This window comes from Schistocerca cancellata, chromosome 2 (assembly GCF_023864275.1).
Source record: "Schistocerca cancellata isolate TAMUIC-IGC-003103 chromosome 2, iqSchCanc2.1, whole genome shotgun sequence".
In the NCBI taxonomy this organism is placed as follows: Eukaryota; Metazoa; Arthropoda; class Insecta; order Orthoptera; family Acrididae; genus Schistocerca; species Schistocerca cancellata.
In genome coordinates this window covers 150,126,447-150,152,146 of record NC_064627.1, presented here as the reverse complement: position 1 = coordinate 150,152,146, position 25,700 = coordinate 150,126,447, and the positions used below count along the sequence as shown (strand labels likewise).

The following is a 25,700-nucleotide window of genomic DNA, read 5'->3' as shown; positions in this document are numbered from 1 at the left end:
AATGATGATCATTTGCATATCCAAGTACGTACTACACTTCATGCCTGTGTGACGTTTGTAGCATGACCTTTTCACGCCGTTGCAATTTTGATGCCCGCAGAAAACGTGAAATAGTATCGGATAAAACAAGTTCAAGAGGCTGCTCACAAAATGTACAGTTATGAATCATCTGACGGAGAATGAACTTGCCAGCCGCGCCTTACGACTCATTATATTCTTCCCCCACCTCTCGACTTGCAGCATTTCTCAGCCACCGCCACGGGAGATGAAATAACACTCACTGGCGGAGGAAACGTCGCACTGCCGCCACTGCGGTCTTTCCATTACGGCCCTTCTGCACACAACCTTAATTTTTGATTCGGTGTGTCTACCCTCGTATTCAGCAGCTCACAATGGAACTGTCTAATTTAAAATTTATTGGCAAACTGATGATGCACGACCACGATGTGCTCCCCAATGCTGAAACTTCATTTCAGCGTTCTCTGCAATCTTTAGCTGGATTGGCTCTGCGGTAATAAATTATCCCTTGTACGTTTCTCTTCCAGCCCTTCACGGAAAAACCGAATAGCGCCTCCGTTGATTCAGCACTTGTTTCCGTTTCGCTACATCGTGAAATATATGGGGTGTTAGGAATTTAAGTGCAGTTATTTTTATTAGTGACTGATGACAGTGTACTGAACAACATTACATCACTGTTTACTTCATAAGCAGAGTAGTTATTATAGCCATGGGAGGTATTGCCAACTTCCTTGCCGCAGTGGCACCACCTTTTCACAGCAGATCACTGCAGTTAAGCGCTGTCGGATTTGGCTAGCACTTGAATTGGTGACGGCAGTGGTCTACTGACCGCTGTCGGTAAGCGGGCTCCGCTCAGTCCTTGCGAGGTAAACTGAGGAGCTGCTTGGCTGAGAAATAGCGACTCCCTTCTCGTAAACTGCCAATGGCCCGGAGTCCGGTGTGCTGACCAGGTGCCCGTTCACATCCGCATCCAGTAACGCCTATGGGCCGAGGATGACACAGCGGTCGCTCGATACCATCGAGATTTCAAGGCCTGTATTAATGGAATTCTATTAGATGTAGTATGTTTTAGGTTGGTTAGTACTGTATCTCCAACTACATGCGGCAAGAGTAAGCCATTAGTACTTATTTTTCCATGGAAGCAAGTCAGATGTTGACGCATGGATGCAAGACTGTCAGTCTTTACCGACAGACGTCGTCCAGTTAGTAGTGTAATTACGCCGTGCGGATGACATGAACTAGTAAATTTTGTAGTGTTTCTCCGGGAAGACTGTTAGTCGCAAAGAAGAATAACAAACACATTGAAGTGGTTTCATAACAAGGTACCAACGATCACAATATCTGTAGTTGTACCCCTAATACCCTGTACTGCTTTAAACAACTATATCTACACTCCACCTTGTGGTGTGTGGCCACGGTTGCTTTGTATACCACTGTCACTCACTTCCCCTTTGCTGGTCCGATAAAGAATGATACACGGGACGAACGTTTGTTGGTAAGCCTTCACGTGCCCTTGAATCTCTCAACTTTTCCCTTCATGAGATTTTCGCGTGATATACGCAGAAGGAAGGAATATACTGATTGCCTCTTATAGGAAAGTACACTATCAGGATTGACGTACACACCTCTCTTGTAACGTCTGCCACAGGTGTTGGATAAGTTTTTCCGTGAAGCATCCGCGTTTACTAAACGAACATGTGACGAACGCGTTCCTCTTATTTCGATCTTACCGACAGGAAGTTTCGCTGTGACAGATATAAATTTAAGGGGTGAGTACAGCACTGTGAAACCAATCCTAATAAACAGAGGTCTGGAACCCAATGGTTTCACCGAAACAACTTATTACGACTGATTACATGAACACCTTTTAACAGATTCCAAAAGAAAAAAAAAGGTTCATATGGCTCTAAGCACTATGGGACTCAACATCTGAGGTCATCAGTCCCTTAGACTTTGAACTACTTAAGCTTAACTAACCTAAGGACATCACACATCCATTCCCGAGGCAGGACTCGAACCTGTGACCGCAGCAGCCGCGTGGTTCCGGACTGAAGCCGCTCCACCACACCAGCCGGCTAACAGATTCCCTAAGGATCTATACTGCAGGTATGAACTTCAGGACAGACACATTACAGCAAGTGTTCAATATCGCCACCGTTCATTGAAGGCAGGCTTCAGGACGATTCCTTATTGATATCCATACATAACGGACGTTCAAAAAGAAACGAGCTGGAGGCATAATTACAGAAACCAGTACCTGTATGTTAGAAGTATTGACCCTGGCTCTTGAGACACTTGTTTCAGTGTGACAACAGGCGGTGAATGCCTGTCTCATAAAATTCCTGGGGCTGCGATGCTAACCAGTTCGGCACGTACAGCTGCACGTCATCGTCCGAGGTGAATCGTTTGCTCCTCAGAGCCTTTTTAAGGGGACCAAAAATGACGTAATCACAGGGAGAGAGGTCCGGACTGTATGGAGGGTGGCTGAGAACCTCCCATTTGAATTTCTGCAGGAGTTCGACTGTGTTGGCTGTATGAGGCTTTGCATTGATGTGGAGCAGAATGACCTCACGGGTGAGTTTGCCTTGTCGTTTTGATTTGATTGTTTGGCGAAGGGTGGTCAAAGTTTGCGAGTAACGCTGCAGAAAGTGAATCAGAAGGGAGCTATCTTGGTCAAAAAAGAACGTCAGCATAACTTTTCCTGCAGTCGTACAGATGGCCTTGGCTTTTTTTGGTGATGGTGACCTAGGATGCTTCCACTGGAGACTTTGTCGTTTTGATTATGGTTCAAAGTGGACACCATGACTCCTCTCCAGGAACCCCTCGTCCAGGAACGTACTCCCTTCCAGAGCATGGCGCTGCAGGTGAACAAGATAGTGGGCCATTCCACATGCTTCCTGGTGTGGTTGAAGACTGTGGGGTACCCACTGGGCACAGACTTTGCACATGTGTAGTCGTGCTGGTGTGAACACTTCCGACGTTAAATCCGACCACGGCGGCTACTGCATTCACCGTCATTCGGCCGTGCTGGGTAATGAGTGCATCCATCAGCCGGACGATGTCTTCGGTAATGCAGTGTGATGCTCCAGACCGTGCATCATCGGCTAACGACAACTGTCCTGTCCCAAAGCGCTTGTGCCACCCCTTGACCCTTGCAAGGGTCATGCAGTATTCGCCGTACACTTGTGACATTCGTCGATGAATGTCCGCTCCTCCTACTCCTTCCGCTGTCAGAAAACAAACAACTCCTCTCTGCTGTTCTTTTGACATTCCATGTCATTGTTTGCAATGCGACTGGCAGCGTTGAACGACCGATGCATGCTACTGCTAGCTGTCTATAGTGACGTGACGTGCACGCTTGCCCTCTAGCGACGGGTTGTGAACTTCCATGCTGTCGTCGGAACCACACCTCGTGACACACACCACGATATTACCCTCCTATCACCGGTTTGCGCCTTCCAGACTCTGGATCGTTTCTTTTTGAACGCCCCTTATACACTACTGACCATTAAAATTGCTACACCAAGAAGAAATGCAGATGAAAAACAGGTATTCATCGGACAATTATATTGTACTACAACTGAAATGTGATTACATTTTCACGCAATTTGGGTGAATAGGTCCTGACAAATCAGTACCCAGAACAACCACCTCTGGCCTTAATAGCGGCCTTGATACGCCTGGGCATTGAGTAAAACAGAGCTTGGATGGCATGTACAGGTACAGCTGCCCATGCAGCTTCAACACGATACCACAGTTCATCGAGAGTAGTCACTGGCGTATTGTGACGAGCCAGTTGCTCGGCCACCATTGACCAGACGTTTTCAATTGGTGAGAGATCTGGAGAATGTGCTGGCCAGGGCAGCAGTGCCACATTTTCTGTATCCAGAAAGGCCCATACAGGACCTGCAACATGCGGTCGTGCATTATCCTGAAATGTAGGGTTTCGCATGGATCGAATGAAGGGTAGAGCCACGTGTCGTAACACATCTGAAATGTAACGTACACTGTTCAAAGTGCCGTCAATGCGAACAAGAGTTGACCGAGACGCGTAACCGATGGCACCCCATACCATCACAACGGCTGATACGCCAGTATGGCGATAACGAATACACGCTTCCAATGTGCGTTCACCGCGATGTCACCAAACACGGATGCGACCATCATGATGTTATAAACAGAACCTGGATTCATCCGAAAAAATAACGTTTTGCCATTAGTGCACCCAGGTTTGTCGTTGAGTACACCATCGGAGGCGCTCCTGTCTGTGATGCAGCGTCGAGGGTAATCGCAGCCATGGTCTCCGAGCTGATAGTCCGCGCAGCTGCAAACGTCGTCGAACTGTTCGTGCAGATGGTTGTTGTCTTGCAAACGTCCCCATCTGTTGACTCAGGGATTGAGACGTGGCTGCACGATCCGTTACAACCATGCGGATAAGATGCCTGTCATCTCGACTGGTAGTGATACGAGGCCGTTGGAATCCAGCACGGCGTTCCGTACCACCCTCCTGAACCCACCGATTCCATATTCTGCTAACAGTCATTGGATCTCGACCAACGCTAGCAGCAATGTCGCGATACGATAAACCGCAATCGCGATAGGTACGCATTTCTCCTCCTTACACGAGGCATCACAATAACGTTTCATCAGGCAACGCCGGTCAACTGCTGTTTGTGTATGAGAAATCGGTTGTAAACTTTCCCCATGTCAGTACGTTGTAGGTGTCGCCACCGGCGCCAACCTTGTGCGAATGCTCTGAAAAGCTAATGATTTGCATATCACAACATCTTCCTGTCGGTTAAATTTCGCGTCTGTAGCACGTCATCTTCGCGGTGTAGCAATTTTAATGGCCAGTAGAGTACGTTCGAGAAGTCCAGGCTTGTTCCGAATGCATTGAAAACCATCCTTAATGCGTTCCCAGAGTTCAACGACGCTATCCCCACACAAAATAATTCCAACGGGTTCACATCTGAGGCCCTGGGAGGCCAAGGTATTGGAGAGCCACGACTATTAAATCTGTCAAAGATTTGAGCTGCGTATTCTCGAATAACCAATGAAAGTGTGCCAATGCACCACCTTGTATGTACCACATATGCATGCTTTCACCCAAGCGGTTCTAGGCGCTTCAGTCTGGAACCACGCGACTGCTACGGTCGCAGGTTAGAATCCTGCCTCGGGCATGGATGTGTATGATGTCCTTAGGTTAGTTAGGTTTAAGTAGTTCTAAGTTCTAGGGGACTGATGACCTCAGATGTTAAGTCCCATAGTGCTCAGAACCATTTGAACCATACTTTCACCAAGATCCAAATTGTAGCCTTAAGCATTAACAGTGTAACAACATTGGCATGACTGCACCTTGTGCATATACTGATAAGCCAAAACATAATGACCACTGCCTACAGCGAGGGTGAATGCCTCCTAGTGATGTTGCGGGCACGTGACGCAGTAAGGAAAGAATGTAAACGAAAGAGAAACAAATCGCCAGTCATTATAGCGAAGACATGGGCCGAAAATGGGGAAATCCACTGATGTAAGCGGTTTTATCAAATGGTACATTGATGTGGCGCTGCGGCTGAAAACGAGAATCTCTGAAAAGGAGAAGCTGATCACCTTTTGGTTGAAGGGTAGTGAAATAACGAGCAGGCAGCATGGTATTGGACGACCACGTCTGACCACAAAACGTATTGGTCGGAGGATCGTCCACTGCGTAATCCAGGATCTGTGGCAGATCTGACGACATAGTACAACGCTGGTGCAGGCACAAGTGTTTCGGAAGACAGCGTTCAAAGGCCATTGTTGAACATAGAGATCCACATCACACGACACCTACGTGTTCCTGTGTTGATCGAACGACCGCGTCAGTTATGATTGCAGTGGGTAAAGCATCAGTGAGTTTTTTCCGTGGATCGATGGAAACTTGTCGCCTGTCAAATGAATCGCATTCTTGTACCTCCAGGTCATTGGTGGGTCCTTACACGCAGTCATTCAGGCGAATGGCTACAAGAAACATGCACACCGTGACAGCTGCAGGCCGGTGAGGACAGAATTGTGCTATGGGGTACACTGAGTTGGGCTTCCATGGGATCTGTGGTGGTAATCTAAGGAATCATGACAGCAGTGAATTATGTGAAGAATATTGCGGACCACCTGCATCGCTTCATACTTGAAGTCTCCACCTGCGGCGATGACGTCTTGTAGCAGGATAGCTGTCCGTATTGCAAAGTCAGAATCGTGCTACAGTGGTTTGAGGGGCTTTATAGTGAACTCACACTGATGTCTTGCCCAGCAAATGTGCCTGACCTGTACATATCGCAATACATACCTGGCGCCAGCTGCGTGCCCATAAACCACCATCCCATAGTTTGCGAGACATCTCCTGCCACATACTTCGGAAATCCTGTCAAGGGCTTGTATAATCCCTGCCAAGCAGAATCTCTGTTGCGCTGTGTTTGAAACGTGGGACAAGCTATTAAACAGGTGGTCATCCCTTGCTCATCTATATGCGTCGTATCGGGAAAACCATTGGTTTCCGGACTCATGTTTATAAGGATTATTTGCTTGTTTCACTGTCCTCCACTCGTCCCTTTCGTATCGCACCTATAAGGGATAGTCAAATGAAAACGTGACAGACAGGGAAAACAGTAAGTGAACTGAAACTTCCTGGCAGATATAAACTGTGTGCCGGACCTAGACTCGAACTCAGGACTTTTGCCTTTCGCGGGCAAGTGCTCTACCATCTGTGCTACCGAAGCACGACTCACTAACAGGAAGTTTCGTATCAGCGCACACTCCGCTGCACAGTGAAAATCTCATTCTGGAAACATTCCTCAGGCTATGGCTAAGCCATGTGTCCGCAATGTCCTTTCTTTCAGGATTGCTAGCCCTTCGAGGTTCGCAGGAGTGCTTCTGCAAAGTTTGGAAGGTAGGAGACAAGGTACTGGCAGAAGCAAAGCTGTGAGGACGAGGCGTGAGTCGTAGCTCAGTTGGTAGAGCACTTGCCCGCGAAAGGCAAAGGTCCCGATTTCGAGTCTCGGTCCGGCACACAGTTTTAATCTGCCAGGAAGTTTCATATCGGCGCACACTCCGCTGCAGAGTGAAAATCTCATTCCAGTAAGTGAAATGTTTATTATTTCAAAAGTAATCGCCATGACTGTCAATACATTAATCCCACTGGAAGCCTTCGTGGAGAAATGACTGTATCCAGGAGAGCCCACATGATGACAAGATTGTTTCGACTACGCAGAAAAAGTTTCGCTCGGAAGACCTTACACGTCCTTCATATAGTCCCGATCTCTCCCGTTTTGATTTCCATATTTTCGGTCCCCTGAAGAACGACATTCGTGGCTGTCGATTTGCTTCAGACGAACAGATGCATGTCTGGATACAATCATGGTTACATAGGTAGTCGCAAACAATTTTTCCATCAAGGCATTCACTGACTTGTCTCACAGTGGAATAAATGTATTAACAGCTATGGCGATTACTTTTGAAGTAATAAACAGTTTGTATTGTATTGTATGTTAACCGGGGACCTAGAAACGACGGAGAGGCTCCGTCCCCGCCGCAGCCGCATTGGTCCACAGCCCCACGACGACTACTGCAGTCCACTTCACCCCTCCGCCGCCCCACACCGAACCCAGGGTTATTGTGCGGTTCGGCCCCCGGTGGACCCCCCCCCCCCCCCAGGGAATGTCTCACACCAGACGAGTGTAACCCCTATGTTTGCGTGGTAGAGTAATGGTGGTGTACGCGTACGTGGAGAACTTGTTTGCGCAGCAATCGCCGACATAGTGTAACTGAGGCGGAATAAGGGGAACCAGCCCGCATTCGCCGAGGCAGATGGAAAACCGCCTTAAAACCATCCACAGTCTGGCCGGTTCACTGGACCTCGACACAAATCCGCCGGACGGATTCATGCCGGGGACCAGGCGCTCCTTCCCGCCCGGAAAGCCTTGCGTTAGACCGCACGGCCAACCGGGCGGGCTTAATAAACAGTTTACTTACTCTTTTCCCATTGTCGAACACCCTGTACATTCTCTAGTAATGTGACCCGTTAACTATTCCAGACAGGCATAATAATAAAGTATCGGTCGAATGAAGGATTTGTAGGCAACTTTCTTCGTTCTTCTTGAACATTCTTCCAATGAATATCGGTTTGCCACTTGCCTTACTGCGATTAGTTTCATGTGATCGTCCCACTTCAAATCGCTCAGGACGCATCAGTAAGATATTTGAATGATGTGAATAGTTCTTCGGAAATCTCGTAACCATGTGATAGCAGTTCTTTACGCCTATTCCTGCGTCTCGTGGACGAACAGAGCAAGCTGGGTTCACACCATCACTGATCTCTATAGAGTAGATTTTCCGTCACCAAGGACGCAATCTGGTGCTAATGTACTTTGAACGCCGGCCAGGGTGGCCGAGCGGTTCTAGGCGCTACAGTCTGGAACCGCGCGACCGCTACGGTCGCAGGTTCGAAACCTGCCTCGGGCATGGATGTGTGTGATGTCCTTAAGTTAGTTAGGTTTAAGTAGTTCTAAGTTCTAGGGGACCGATGACCTCAGAAGTTAAGTCCCACAGTGGTCAGAGCCATTTGAATTTTGTACTTTGAACGATCTGGTTACATAAGCGAGCTATGTCCAGCTGTAATATTGTCCGTTATTCAGACAGTTTACATTAGTATGGACTGCTTGCATTTTTTAAGAGCCAAATCTTTCTGTTGTAAAACATTCTGAGACGTCACATTAATTGTAAACTTTATACAACTATTATTTTGATCAACAAGCGTTCGATGTGGTTTGAGCCATTGCTTAAACCCACGCTTTGTGTCTCTTATCATTAGAAACATTATGCATGTAAGTAGATTGATCAGCCAGAACATTATGACCACCGACCTACTATTATCGATATAAACGCAGGCGATAGCAGCGTCACCTGGTGAGGAACGACTGCTAGTCAGACACACGCACGGTTCATGTAGTATCATTGAGAGTGCTGCCCCTGTGTAGAATGGGGAAGGCGCGCCATCTGTCTGAGCTTGACCGAGGGCAGATTATGATGGCCCGGAGGCTTGTCACGATCGTTTCGAAAGTTGCGCGACTTCTCCGGTGTTCGAGGAGAGCTGTGGTGAGCGTCTTCTTCAATATTGGTGAAACCACCTCCAGACAATGTGGTGTTGGGCGGCCACCCCTCACTACCCATGTCTGACGTCGGGATGTCGTAGGCTGGGCAGACAGGTCAAACAGGATAGGCGCGAACTGTGACATAAGACTTTAATGGTCGGCACAGTTTAAGTGTGTCGCCATACACAGTGCAGCGAACACTCCCTAAAACTGGGCTTCCGCAGCTGACGACCCATGAATGTGCTAATCTGAACACCACGTCATTACGACTGAATGGGTACGTGACCATCAGCACTGGACGCTGGCGCAGTGACAGAGCGTCGCTTGATCTGATGAATCCCGATACCATGAAGCCAATGGGTGAAACTCTGTCGTCTTCCAGGGGAACAGGTCATTGACACCTGTACTGCGGCACGAAGACAAGCTGGTGGTGGCTCCATTATGCATTCCTGTTGGCAGCCACGGGTCCAGGGAGCTCGGGCAATGCACCAGAACGACCGAGGAGGGTCGTAAAATGTTTGCAGACCACGTACACCTCTTCACAACGATCATTTTTCCCGATGGCTACGGCATTTTCCCACAAGATAATGCGCCATGGCACAAGACCGGGAGTGTGATGAAGTGGTTCGAGCAACACAGTGGCGAGTTCTAGTTGACGCGCTGGCCCCCTCAAACTCGCCAGATCTGAACCTGATCGAACACATCTGGGATATGGCTCATCCCCCCCCCCCCGCCCAGAAATTTACAGGAATTAGGTGACCTATGTTTTCAGAAGTGTGCCAACATCCCTTCAGCGACCTCCAAGGGCCTCACTGCTTGCACCTCACGACGCGTCGCCGCTGTTATGTCAGAGATGGACATACCGGCTATTAGGCAGGTGGTTATAACGTTCTGGCCGATCAGCGTAGTATTCTATATATTGACTGCCTACTGTTGTAGACTGACTATCATTAATATTTTTCCTAATGAATTAAAACCTGTTAATGAAGCAACAATTCAAATTAAACCAGCGAAGTCTCATGCGTATAATGTACTTTCTTGTCCCCACATACACTAAAACTGAAATGCACTGTACACCTCAAAGCTGGCTCTAAAACAAACACCGTTCATATAAAACTAATGTTGTGGATTATTTCACACAGACGAAAATGCATAAATATAGGCCATTGTTTATTTGCAGCTAATGTTGTAATACCCAATATGCTGTTGTATACAGCCTACAGCTCGTTAGTTTATATATTACATCGCTGTCAGAAATACTCATATTTGCATATGATATGCAACAGGTAGAACAGTAAGGATATTAGTACTGGAATCATAGTGTAGTATCGATTTATGTAGACCATCCGTATTATCTTTGATTAGACTTGTAATCAGTTATGTAGTCCCCAGGATATAGAGTAACCCCATACGAATACAGAGCAAATATGAACAATGTTTGGTACATTTTATTATTGACAACGAAAGTTATTTTACTACTTGACACCACATAACACTACAAAAAAGCGTCGAATTTAAGTATTTAATTATATATGTGAAAGTTGTCAACCCCATTACCTTATGATTCGTACTTTTAACTTTAATAACACAGTATATATTTTATGCTATTCAACGTCATAGGTTTAATGTTGGCATCCAAATTGTTTTCAGTGACACTAAGACATCTGATAATGATCTGAGAATTGAAAGTGGTTGTAATAAAGAAATATTAATTGGTAGCCCTTGGTAGTGGAACTGTGTTTTTTAAATACTTACCAGCTGTGCGCCATCACCTTCATAAAATATATCAAGAAAATTATGTATATATACAAGAGTACGGAATAAGTTACGTAACGCGTAACAAGCATTTTCCTTCAGGATCTGTTCAAGGTAACGAAAAGAAGTTTTCAGTAAATGATAGTACGTAGACGGCCCCGTAATTATGCTGTGGAGACAATGGTCTGATGTCTCAAATCACACGTGATAGTGAATTAAGATTTTTTTAGTGGACGACACAGTATTTTTAGCAGTGTTTGAAGAAGTTCTTGAAAAGATGAGTACAGTAGTATAACTTTTCTCAAAGACATCCAAGAAATTTGTTAAAATTGAATCGTCTATTGCGTTATAAACACCACTACGTAGGGGCTATCGTACCTAGCTCCATCAGTATGTAAAGCTTTCTGACTGTTTATTTGTCCCTATAACCTATTCACTTAATCGCGATCAAGTACTTTTTTCTTCAAAGTATTATGATACCTTATAAATTAACATACAGCTCCTTTTACAAAAATCGTGACTTTGAAAGCCATTTAATAAAAGTCGCCTTTCGAGTTATTTATTTTTAGGTGAGTTGTGAATCGCTAAATTATAGCAATGACATTCCGTACGTGGGTCCTCGAGTCCTAAGCATACTACAGTCTTTGGCTGGTAAAGTGAAGGCATGTCTTTAGTCGATACATGGAAGCATAGTTGGCTGACAAACGACATTCCCTTGCGGCAGAATTGAGATGAAGTTTGCCCCGTTGGAAACAAGGCAAAGGCACTCTGTTTCTGGGTTTCTGATGACCTCTTTCCGTTTGCTGAATTCGGTGCTTATGTTCTCTTTCTTCAAGCACGTCACAGCGTGTTTGTGGACGCTGCGTACTGGCCTCATATTTTAAGGAGAAGACAAGTACATTTGCAAGAAATAAGTCCCAGTAATCGCGCGCGAATATTTGGGCGATAATTCTGATAGCGTCCAGTAATGACCTGATAGTACAGCTTTTGAACTTTAGCGCGCACCTATTGTTTGTCACTCGCTCCGGCCAATTTCAGCCGCCTAATGCCTGAGCCTGAAGACTGTACTGCAGACTGACAACCAGAGTCCTCTCATTCGTATAGGACGCGTAAGGAGAGGGAAGAGGAAAAGAAGGGGAGGGGGAGGGGGAGGGGAAGCGGTGTCACTGGAACATCTGCCCAATGTATTTAGATATCTTGATCACGAAAATGGGTACGTGATATGTCAGCCTCACCCCCATATGCGTTCAGTATTATTTAATACTACTCTCGTATTGAAATTGTGCACTTATATATACGCTGCAAAACTAAAATGAATAAACCTACGTAGCTGAAGAATTATTATGAAATGGAGGCAGCGGCTTTCGACTTAAAATTTAAACATGCGAATCACGTTGAAGAATAGCGCATCTCCTGCCAATCGTGCTTCATTTTAACAGTGCCTACTTTAGAATACAAATTAAATAACGCACAGCAGCGATGTTAATGATTAAGAAAAGGCGACGCTACACCTTCAATGAGACACTTTTTCGTTTCATTCATTCACGCAGCATTTGTGAATCGCAACACAATACTGTTTGGGGCGAAACGATCTCTGCCACCAGCTGCAGGTTAGAAACGAAGCATTCCGACACAATGAACGAAGCCTGTTACCAGTGTCAAAACAGTATTTCGTAAGCCTCTTACTCACTCCATTGTACAGTGCTTTGCACTCTGTCATTAAGCCGCTACTGCGGGTCGGAGCGAGTTGTGAACAACTGGCGCGCATCCACGTATTTGAATCTGTGCCTTCAGAATGTCGCAACTGTGTACTGTCAGAATTGTGGCAGAAATTTTCTTGCTTGTCGATTGCTGGGGCTAATATCTTACAAGTGGGCTTTTTTCTGCTTAAAATATAAGGTCACATCAGCGACGCTTTCTTGTGAATTGAGGTATTGTTCCGATTACTATTTCCATGGTGTAAACTACGAGGGTTATGGTGAGGTCGTGCCAGTGCTCGCGCAGCTTGGCGTAATATTACTTTGTAATGCTTCCAGCACTGAAGACGTACTCATACCTTCGGCCGTGTGCACACTTAATTCCAGTTGCACAATGAGAGAGACTTTGTTCCATGCTCATGGCACAATATTTGTATTTCAGCTATCCTCCGTGAGGGTAACGGGCGGCATTCGTTATATTCCCACTGTTATTGTTGTACAGAGTATTCTGTAGCGTACGTGTCACAAAAAAATTGGAAATTTGTGGGAAGGTCTTATGGGACCAAACTGCTGAGGTCATCGGTTCCTAAGCCTACACACTACTCAATTTAACTTAAACTAACTTACGCTACGGACAACACACAAACCCGTGCCCAACGGACGACTCGAACCTCCGACGTAGGAGTCTTAGACCGCGCGGCTATGTCTCACATATTGATGACTTAATGACCTGCACGTCGTTAGGCTTAAAGCTGTTGGAAACCATCAAGGGCACTCTAAGATAGGAAATCAGAGACACAATGTAGAGAGCAGGCAAAAGTGCAGCGTTTAGGTTACCGAAGCTAAAGAGTAACGCTAGAGCCCTACAAATTGCTGACACTCTGAGCAGCTGTCTAGGGGAGAAATTTCACTTCAGAGAATTAACTGGTAACTCCGTCCGCCCTCTAGAAGCTGTTGTAAGGCGTCACAGTAGAAGATGTCCATAAAAAGGTACGTCTAGTCAGAGGCAGCAAGCTTGATACTTGCTCCTAGAATTGCAACGTCTGTGGGTTTGTGTGGGTTAGAGCGCTACTACAGCAGCTCACAATTACAAAAGAACGAACGGCGGGGCCAAATGACGTAAAATACTGTTGTCTTTGGGCACAATAGGAGTGGCAGTGAGTTCAGATTTCAGCTGAAGGCTGTTGATACCAAACTCCGAGTTTTTTAATGTAAAGACTTGAAGCACCCCTACCTACTGAGTAGGAGTCGGGGAGAAACCTAAATGTGGTTGGCCAGAGGCGCCCTGGAGATGCAGAGCGACTCATCAGGCTGGCTGAAGCTTGTTAAATGTCGGTGGATTGACGGATCGATATAGGAAGGCAGAAAGAGAGTGCCGCCAGGATCCATTAAAAACCCATGGTCGGACTGCGAAATGCAACCTGGCTCACGCCATTTCACTGTGGACGCCGCAGAGATCGCGATAGTGCGATTAGTGCCATGTGCTTCAGTGGTCCACCACCCTAAGTTAAGCGGGCGTGCTAGCTCACCTTGCCAGGCATGGCCCCGCCGTTGAACTGCTTCTCCAGGAGTATGGCGGCGTAGCCGACGTTGTCGCTGGAGACGAGGGTGTTGGTGTTGTTCATGGAGGTGGGGTGCACGGCGTACCAGTTGATGGCGCCCAGAGGACGGCCGGAAAGCGTCTCGATCCGCAGCTGCACCATCGTCTTGTCCACGTCGTGAGAGTACCTGCTCAAACACACAACCAGGGTCGCGCTCAAGCTACAGTGTCACAAAGGGTACAACCGTCACTAACTGACCTAACTTGTCATGATCAGTGCAAACTTCTTAAGGAATCATTCCACATCAAGTGGACCAGTAGTTGTTAATTGATCACTTCCAAACTGAACAAAATGTTGCACAGGTGTCACCAATATAGATTCATTTTGCTAAGCGTGCACACACTGCAGAAAATGGCCCCTGAGACGATAAGGAGCAAAAGAGATCATATGGACGTAGAGTCGGAAACGTGTTCCAACGGATTTACACTCACTTGAACGTGGAGATAAAAGATCTCTGACAGTGTAGGTTTCAAGGACTGAAAGCACACATGAGAACACACGAGGCAAGTAGGAACGTGCTGTCTATTTTAGTGCTTTAGTTCCACCGTCAGCAGTAATGTTGCCCATGAGCACAGAATTGGTAACAGCAGTGAAGCGGACGCCCCCAAGTACCGACGTGTGAGTGCGCCACCATTATGGACAACACTACTGCCTATTTGGGTGTGGAGCTAAAACAATGCTACAGACAGAACATTCCAACTTGCCTGGTTTCTTATCATGTCTTATTTCCATCAGTGAGACCTCGAATGTCAAAGATCTTTTATCTCCAACTCAAGTGGCTGTACCTACCTGGCAACGCATTTCCGGCCTTAGGTTAATATGACCATTTCTGCTCCTTATCCTCTGACGGACTGGTTCCTGCAGTTTCACCCTATTTAGCAAAAACACCCAGTGTAATAAAATTAAGCTGGCCAAAAATGGTTAATTTTTATTAATCTTTTGCCACACATCAGAATTATCTTTTAACGTGACCAGTTTCGATACTTTCAAAGAGTCGTCTTCAGAATTAAAAATAAAAGTTAAAACTTCTATATGATTTGATGTCACATCTAAACACATTTACTTTTATAGAGCTATGACAACAAAATTGTCATGCTAACAAGGAGACCACATGACAACAGGATTTTTGAAATTTTTTGTATTAATTATTGTGCATGAAGTTCAGAACTCTAATATCAGTTAGCCAAAGCCATCCAGCGGTACCTGTCAGTGCTTCCCACTGACTTATGTGGCTTCCCTCACAGAGACCTGCAATATACTCTTAGCAGTGGGTCAGCCGCACTGCAATATTTGGCATTTGATATAGCTAGATATTTCAGTACTAAGTTTGGTCCGTGTTGTTCCGTCGCTTTGCTGATAAGATTGTCTGTCATAACTTCCTCTTAGCAGTAACTGGCACCCTGAGTAAAGCACGGGCTCCTTTAAATTGAATGGGCCCCGCTAAGTTAACTTCGTACTCTCTCCAACGCAGATTTTAGCACACCAGACGAGACATTGGTCACAATCAGGAGGCACCACGTAAATAATGCACAACGCTGCCTCTAGCTTCGATGAAGGGCCTCAGTGCGGTGACAAGAGAGCCCATGAGTTTTGCCCGGTATGCCATATTCAATGTGACGCCTTAGAGATAATAAAAGTGCGCGGATATTGATTGCTATGTTTCCCGCGCAACTGGTGTATCATTAGAAGATGATTTAGTGGGCCAGTCGACATGCGATGGGGTACGTGAGTCTTGTACCTGAAGCCGACTAACTGTGGCCAGAGTTGAAGCAGCTTTATACAGGGTGAGTCACCTAACATTACCGCTGGATATATTTCGTAAACCACATCAAATACTGACGAATCGATTCCACAGACCGAACGTGAGGAGAGGGGCTAGTGTAATTGGTTAATACAAACCATAAAAAAATGCACGGAAGTATGTTTTTTAACACATAAATTGGCCAGCTCGTTCTCCTGATCTTACACCTCTGGACTTCTTTCTGTGGGGTACGTTAAAGGAGAATGTGTACCGTGATGTGCCTACAACCCCAGAGGATATGAAACAACGTATTGTGGCAGACTGCGGCGACATTACACCAGATGTACTGCGGTGTGTACGACATTCATTACGTCAGAGATTGCAATTGTGTGCAGCAAATGATGGCCACCACATTGAACATCTATTGGCCTGACATGTCGGGACACACTCTATTCTTCTCCGTAATTGAAAACGGAAACCACGTGCGTACGTGTACCTCACCCCTCATGGTAATGTACATTTGCGACAGTGAAAAAGACCAATATAAAAGTGTTAGCATGTGGACGTAATGTGCTGTTCCAGTCTTTTCTGTACCTAAGGTCCATCACCGTTCCCTTTGGATCCCTACGTAATTCGGTGCTCTCCGATACACACGATCGAACAGCGGAGGAGTGGTACTCAAGCGTCAACTTTAGGTTACAATATCTCCGGATGTAATTAACATTTTACAATGCAACAAACGGCACTGATTACGTATTTGTTTATATGTTCAGATGTGCTAACAAAACTAACGGGGTTCCATTTAAAAAAACGTAGGTTTGTGTTAAAAAACATACTTCTCTGCATTTTTTTATGGTTTGTATTAACCAATTACACTAGCCCCTCTCCTCACGTTCGGTCTGTGGAATCGATTCGTCAGTATCTGATGTGGTTTACGAAATATATCCAGCGGTAACGTTAGGTGACTCACCCTGTATAACTACTGGCCTGAAGTCAGATGTTCAGAACTGTCATGTAGCAACACGACAGTTATTTATTGAATACTGTTGGTGAAACCGTGGAACAACTAGGAACATTTGAATCCGGATGACTGGATAGAGTTTCGAATCCCCCTTCCACCGAAGGTTGCAGCCAACTTACGGTTTCCAGCGAAGCGAAGAAACAGACCTGTAATAAAACTGCTCACTCGTTGCCACTCAGTTGTAGCCGTTCGAGCAGTTCGATAGTAAACCGAGCAGATACGTTACCTTTTTGTTGCTGAATATATGGATTATTTTAATGAGTAAATGCATCCAATTCTGCATTGAGGGGTTGGAACTATTTCCTCCTTTTTTTCCTCTCTAGATATAACGTCGGCTACACTTCATTCAAGCGAACTTGTGCTGTTTTATCCATCGTGGAGTTCTTATCTTCATTTTCTTATCGAGTGCACGGTACATCAAAGAGTTCTAAAAATGCTGACCGCCTGAACTGTTCTTAAGAGTGAATTCAGTCTTCAGGCTTGGAAAAGGCATACGTCTGGAAGAGGTAGGTAGTCTTGCGTCGCGACACCGTCAACCACGCAATTCCTCGGCGGCACTCAGAGCGGAATTGGCCCTCGGGGCGGTGTAGCATCTCCATCCTTCTCCTCCTTCTCACTCCCCCCCCACTCACCCTCTCCCCCCCCAACACACACACACACACACACACACATACACACACACACATTGTCTTTGCCTCACAGACTGAACAGCACAGACTCCAGAGCGAGTCCGTAATATTCCAATACCACCATCGAGGAGGCGATCTGGCTTCTGAAGCCAATGCCCCCAATTAGCGTTTGCCTTCCTTGCGTTTATAAAGCAACAACTGTGCTGCGGGTTGCAGAAAATGCGCCTATTCTCAGCGCTGTGCTGTAATAAGTAACGGAACGCTGTCGTTTTCATTAATTATTTATTTAATTACTCATCCGTCTAAGAGCAACGTCAACGAAGGACCACGATAAGCTGATCTCATTTATCGCTCTTTCGTTTAAACCGGATGTATTTCATCAACTCACCATGTCATGCACAATGTTCGTCCAATATTTCGAGACACGTTGTGTGTTCATCGTCTCGGGAGGTCCCAAATGTCACTAAAGCTGTTCAAAAGATGTTCCAGTTTTGTGTTTCTTCTTGTATTACGCCCTTTTCCACTAGATCTTTTTCAACGTTGAAGCAACAGGGTGTCTCGTAACGACTGCAGCCCCTATATAGAGAATATATCAATGAGCTTTTGAGTCTGCTAGATCTATTTTTTTTTAAAGTCATCAGTCTTCTGACTGGTTTGATGCGGCCCGCCACGAATTCCTCTCTTGTGCCAATCTCTTCATCTCAGAGTAGCACTTGTAACCTATCTCTTCAATTATCTGCTAGATGTATCCCAATCTCTGTCTTCCACTACAGCTCCCTCTAGTACCATGGAAGTCATTCCCTGATGTCTTAACACACTTCCTATCATCCTGTCCTTCCGCCTTTTCAGTGGTTTCCACATATTCCTTTCTTCTCCCATTCTGCGCTGACTCACCTCGCTCCTTACCTTATCAGTCCACATAATTTTCAACACTCGTCTGTAGCAACACATCTTAAATTCTTCGATTCTCTTCTGTTCCGGTATTCCCACCGTCTGTATTCAAAATGTACATTCTCAGATATTTCTTCCTCAAATTAAGGCCAATATTTGATATTAGTTGACTTCTCTTGGCCAGGAATGCTCTCTTTGCCAGTGCTAGTTGGTTATTTTGCTGCCTAGGTAGCAGAATTCCATAACTTCAAAAATGGTTCAAATGGCTCTGAGCATTATGCGACTTAATTTCTGAAGTCATCAGTCGCCTAGAACTTAGAACTAATTAAACCTAACTAACCTAAGGACATCACACACATCCATGCCCAAGGCAGGATTCGAACCTGCGACCGTAGCGGTCGCTCGGCTCAGACTGCAGCGCCTAGAACCGTACGGCCATTCCGGTCGGCTCCGTAACTTCATCTGCTTCGTTACCATCAATCCTGATGTTAAGTTTCTCGTTGTTCCCATTTCTGTTACTTCAAAAAAATGGTTCAAATGGCTCTGAGCACTATGGAACTTAACATCTATGGTCATCAGTCCCCTAGAACTTAGAACTACTTACACTAACTAACCTAAGGACATCACACAACACCCAGTCATCACGAGGCAGAGAAAATCCCTGACCCCGCCAGGAATCGAACCCGGGAACCCGGGCGCGGGAAGCGAGAACGCTACCGCACGACCACGAGCTGCGGACTTCTGTTACTTCTCTTTACTCGTTCTTCGATTTACTCTAAATCCATATTTTGTACACATTAGACTGTCCATTCCGTTTACCATGTAATTCTTCTTCACTTTCACTCACGACAGACATGCCATCAGCGAATCTTATCATTGGTATCTTTTCATCTTGAATTTTAATCCACTCCTGAACCTACCTTTTATTTCTATCATTGTTTCTTCGATGTACAGACTGAGTAGTAGGGACGAATGACTACACCCCTGTCTCACACTCTTTTTAAACCGAGCACTTCGTTCTTGATCTCCCAGTCTTATTACTCTCTGCTGGCTCTTGTACATATTGTATATTACCCCTCTCTCATTATAGCTTACCCCTATTTTTCTCAGAATTTCGAACATCTAGCTCTATTTTACGAGTACACTGTCGAACGCTTTTTCCAGGTCGACAAATCCTATAAACGTGTCTTGGCTTTTCTTCAGTCTTGCTTCCATTATCAACCGCAACGTCAGAATTGCCTCTCTGGCGCCTTTACCTTTCCTAAAACCAAACTGATCGTCATCTAATGCCTCCTCAATTTACTTCTCCATTCTTCTGTATATTATTCTTATCAGCAACTTGGATGCATGAGCTGTTAAGGTTATTTTTTTGTGTGATAATTCTCGCATTTGTCAGCTCTTACAGTCTTCGGAATTTTGTAGATGATATTTTCCCGAAAGTCAGATGTTACGTCCCCAGACTCATACATTCTCCACATCAGCCTGAATAGTCGTTTTGTTGTCACTTCCCCCTACGACTTTAGAAATTCTGATGGAATGTTGTTTATCCCGTCTAGTCTATTTGATCTTAAGTCGTCCAAAGCTCTCTTAAGTTCTGATTCCGATATTGGATTCTCTTCTAAATCGACTCATGCTTCTTCTTCTGTCACCTTAGACAAATCTTCCCACTGATAGAGACCTTCAATGTACTCTTTTCACCGATCCGCTCTCTCCTCTGAATTTAGCAGTCCCGTTGCGCTCCTTAATGTTACCAGCGTTGCTTTTAATTTCACCGAAGTTTCTTTTGACTTTCCCATATGCTGATTCAGTCCTTCCGACCGTCATTTCTTTTTCGATTTCTTCACATTTTTCATGCAGCCATTTCGATTTAGCTTCTTTGCACTTCCTATTTATTTCATCCGTCAGCGACATGTATTTCTGTATTCTTGAATTTGCCTGATCATGTTTTTGTACGTCCTCCTTTCATCGGTCAGCTGAAATATTTCTTCTGTTACCGATGGTTTCTTCGCAGTTACCATTTTTGTACCTATGTTTTTCTTTCCAACTTAAGTGATAGCCCTTCTCAGAGACATTGATTCCTCTTCAACTGAACTGGCTACTAAGATACTCCTTATTGTTGTATCTATAGCCCTTTAGAAATTCAAGCATATCTCGTCATTCCCTAGTACTTACGTATCCAACTTCTTTATATATCGATTCTTCCTCAGTAATGGCTTAAATAACTTCAACCTACTCTTCATCACTACTACGTTGTGATCTGAGTCTATATCTGCTTCTGGGTTCGTCTTACAATCTACACTCCTGGAAATGGAAAAAAGAACACATTGACACCGGTGTGTCAGACCCACCATACTTGCTCCGGACACTGCGAGAGGGCTGTACAAGCAATGATCACACGCACGGCACAGCGGACACACCAGGAACCGCGGTGTTGGCTGTCGAATGGCGCTAGCTGCGCAGCATTTGTGCACCGCCGCCGTCAGTGTCAGCCAGTTTGCCGTGGCATACGGAGCTCCATCGCAGTCTTTAACACTGGTAGCATGCCGCGACAGCGTGGACGTGAACCGTATGTGCAGTTGACGGACTTTGAGCGAGGGCGTATAGTGGGCATGCGGGAGGCCGGGTGGACGTACCGCCGAATTGCTCAACACGTGGGGCGTGAGGTCTCCACAGTACATCGATGTTGTCGCCAGTGGTCTGCGGAAGGTGCACGTGCCCGTCGACCTGGGACCGGACCGCAGCGACGCACGGATGCACGCCAAGACCGTAGGATCCTACGCAGTGCCGTAGGGGACCGCACCGCCACTTCCCAGCAAATTAGGGACACTGTTGCTCCTGGGCTATCGGCGAGGACCATTCGTAACCGTCTCCATGAAGCTGGGCTACGGTCCCGCACACCGTTAGGCCGTCTTTCGCTCACGCCCCAACATCGTGCAGCCCGCCTCCAGTGGTGTCGCGACAGGCGTGAATGGAGGGACGAATGGAGACGTGTCGTCTTCAGCGATGAGAGTCGCTTCTGCCTTGGTGCCAATGATGGTCGTATGCGTGTTTGGCGCCGTGCAGGTGAGCGCCACAATCAGGACTGCATACGACCGAGGCACACAGGGCCAACACCCGGCATCATGGTGTGTGGAGCGATCTCCTACACTGGCCGTACACCACTGGTGATCGTCGAGGGGACACTGAATAGTGCACGGTACATCCAAACCGTCATCGAACCCATCGTTCTACCATTCCTAGATGGGCAAGGGAACTTGCTGTTCCAACACGACAATGCACGTCCGCATGTATCCCGTGCCACCCAACGTGCTCTAGAAGGTGTAAGTCAACTACCCTGGCCAGCAAGATCTCCGGATCTGTCCCCCATTGAGCATGTTTGGGACTGGATGAAGTGTCGTCTCACGCGGTCTGCACTTCCAGCACGAACGCTGGTCCAACTGAGGCGCCAGGTGGAAATGGCATGGCAAGCCGTTCCACAGGACTACATCCAGCATCTCTACGATCGTCTCCATGGGAGAATAGCAGCCTGCATTGCTGCGAAAGGTGGATATACACTGTACTAGTGCCGACATTGTGCATGCTCTGTTGCCTGTGTCTATGTGCCTGTGGTTCTGTCAGTGTGATCATGTGATGTATCTGACCCCAGGAATGTGTCAATAAAGTTTCCCCTTCCTGGGACAATGAATTCACGGTGTTCTTATTTCAGTTTCCAGGAGTGTAGTATCTGATTTCGGAATCTGTCTGACCATGATGTAATCTAACTGAAATCGTACCGTATCACCCGACCTCTCCCAAATATACCTCTTCCTCTTGTGCTTCTTGAACAGAGTATTCGCTATTACTAGTTGACATTTATTGAGCCTTTCTCCTGTCTCATTTCTTGTCTTAAGCCCATATTCAAATTTTTATATCTCTGAAAGTTGTCCATAGATTGCTTTCAAATTTTGATACAATGTTTCATTCGAATATGCACGAGTTTTTATACAACTAATTCCTAGTACGAAGCCGATATTCTCCCGTAACCCTTTCTTCTACTCGTTCCCCACAACCGGATTCCAGTCGATCATGACTTAGAGATTGTATCTCCCTTTACGTACCGAATTACCCGTTCAGCATCTTCATATACTTTATCCATCTTCTGCTTGCGATGTTGGCATGTGTACTCTGACTATTGTTGTCAGTATTGGTTTGCTGTCGTTTCTGATGAGAACAACGCTACCACTGAACTGTTCACAGTACTCACTCTGTGTTCCATGTTCCTTTTCATAATTAATCCTACTCGCATTATACACTTTTCTGCTACTGTTGGTATTATCCTGTATCCCTCCGACCAGAAATTTTTGTCTTCTTTCAGTTCTACACCAATGAACCACATTAAAAACTAGACTGAGCCTTAGCATTTCCCTTTTCAGATTCTGAAGCTTCCCCACCACATCCAAAGTTCTCATATTCCACGCGCCCGTTAGTAGAAAGTTATCATTTCCTCTTCCTTACCATTCCTGAGGGCCAGATGTAGCAAAATGTACAGCGGAACTCCTTGTGTTGTTGGGGAAGAAATGACATGCAGCATCGTCCACAGGTCACTCCGTTTAGCATCAGATAAAAGAATGCTGGTATTTCAGAGGAGATACCGCACGGCATACATCAGCCACGGCCTTTCCTCTTTTGAATACAATGACACTCTTCTAGTTTAATCTTCCAAAAAGTAAAAATTTTCAATACCTCTTGCAGATAGATGCATAGGAAACGGTTTTGGTCACACTCCTTCTTACTCTTTCTACTTTTTTGAGATCCATATTATCTCAATCCATTATATTACTGATAGAAACAAAAGCTTACATTACCTCGGCTTAGCACACAAAATGTGCATTAACTGGACCAGGAGACCTTGACGCATGGAACTCCGAAAGAAAACACTGCTTGGCACAAAGACCATACTCCATCTAGTAATAAATGTTAGCAACATTTTGTCCACGACTTGGGGCTTGGAAAAGATTTAGGGATTTTAACAGAATACAGGCTACACAGTAGCATTGAAAACGTGTTTTGTGGCAAAATGGCACTTAGAGTGTTTGACATTTCCGCTTTTCACTTAAATAAAATACTGAAAATATAATGAAATTCGTTTCAGTCAACCATTAAGGACTAGCAGCGTTTCAAGCTTAATTAACTGAGTTCTGTCGTAACTAAGGTAAAAATTCTTGTTGTCTTTCTTTTCTTACAACAAAGTTGAGTGGACGGTGGAGGGGAAGGTCGCCCAGAGTGGAGGTCAGTGGCCTTCCGCTCAGGGAAATTCTCCTTTTTTGCTGAAAGAGACGACGGCCAAATACAGACGGCCGAGTGAGAAGCCAGCTTTCCGGGAGGACGTTTGTGACAGGTCGGGAAGCCGAGGGGGAAACTGCTGTTTCAGCGTTCCCCGGGATGCCTATAATTGCTTCAAGACAACCCCTTTTCGAGAGAAGCGATTCGAGAGAGAGAGAGTAAAAAGCGACCTGCCGGCGACGAATTCTCTGTCTACAGGCCGAAGGTATCGTTCGCAACCATTCCTTCTCTAGTGGCAGGCAATCACTGAAAATCGACAGAGGGGAACAAACACAACGTCTGCGTTTCTTTGCCTTTCAAACTGTTTGCAATAAGATTGGGACTATCGCCACATTCAGTCCCACACTAGCTTTCCATTAAGGAAGAAATGTTTGTAACATCGATGCAGGTTGCGAGAAGACAATCCTACGCAAAGTAGCGAACTCCGATCGGGAACTCCATGTAATTATTGGAACACTCTTCTTAAGAGATGCTTACTTCGACACTCAGTAAATCAATTCTCACCAAGACATCACTTTGGATTTGAAGCAGCAGCATGATAGTGACACTTCGTAGATGCGGTGTGATTATTCCTACTGAAGTAATTTCAGACTTGAGTAAGTACGATTTGTTTTGTGCAAGTGATGGCCCGCAGCTAGTAAATACTTGAAGGAAGTCACATTTAATCCTCTTCAAGAGATATTACTCAAGTAAAGTTTTTTGATATCAGTTTCAATCATCCGATCGTCGCCAGCTAACACAAATTTGTTTGTGGACGCCGTAAGAAAAAATATGTACCATGCAGGCTGGCGTAACTACCGGTTGATCAAAAACTCAGTATAAATTTGAAAACTGAATAAATCGTGGAATAATGTAGATGGAGAGGTACAAATTGACACACATGCTTGGAATGACATGGGGTTTATGCAGGATGGCGCTCCACCCCATATTGCTAGACGCGTGAAAGATCTCTTGCGCGCGTCGTTTGGTGATGATCGTGTGCTCAGCCGCCACTTTCCTCATGCTTGGCCTCCCAGGTCCCCAGACATCAGTCCGTGCGACTATTGGCTTTGGGGTTACCTGAAGTAGCAAGTGTATCGTGATCGACCGACATCTCTAGGGATGCTGAAAGACAACATCCGACGCCAATGCTTCACCATAACTCCGGACATGCTTTACAGTACTGTTCACAACATTATTTCTCGACTACAGCTGTTGTTGAGGAATTAAGGTGGACATATTGAGCATTTCCTGTAAAGAACATCATCTTTGATTTGTTTTACTTTGTTATGCTAATTATTGTTTTTCTGATCAGATGAATCGTCATCTGTCGGACATTTTTTGAACTTTTGTATTTTTTTGGTTCTAATAAAACCTCATGTCATTCCAAGCGTGTGTGTCAATTTGTACCTGTCTAGCTACATTATTCCGTGATTTATTTAGTTTTCAAATTTATACTTACTTTTGATCACCCGGTACAATAACAAAAAAATTAAGCATCCAGAAGACATGGTCGGATATCTTTGCAACTTCAGAGATGCAGTACAATTTTTTCTTTACTTTCTTATTTAAATGAATTTTATTTCTTTTTAGAGCAGATAAAATTTGTCTGCCTGTAGAATATGCTATCCATAATAAGTTATCTACAACAAGAAAAGAACTCAAGGGTTCGAAACGTAAAATCGTATAATTACTATCATTTAAACTTCGGAGGAATGGAGTGTGTAACAAGACCATTTACCTAAAATTACTATTCGTCTTGTCTCTGACACCTTTCACCGGTTAATTACCTCTTCACCTTTCCTCCTCCTGGCGCTGCACAGTTAAATGGTTCAAATGGCTCTGAGCACTATGGGACTCAACATACTTAGAACTACTTAAAACTAACTAACCTAAGGACATCACACACACCCATGCCCGAGGC

General features: G+C 45.4%; 1 protein-coding gene across 3 annotated transcripts in view; it reads right to left on the bottom strand.

The window, feature by feature from the left end:
- The window catches only part of LOC126161443 (neutral ceramidase-like), a 516,902-nt gene that overhangs the window by 166,765 nt on the left and 324,437 nt on the right, over window positions 1–25,700 (bottom strand). For all 3 annotated transcript variants that reach the window (XM_049917257.1, XM_049917259.1, XM_049917258.1), the window contains one exon: window positions 14,122–14,320. In XM_049917257.1, coding sequence (XP_049773214.1) covers window positions 14,122–14,320 — 199 coding nt within the window. The remainder of the gene's footprint in view (window positions 1–14,121; window positions 14,321–25,700) is intronic.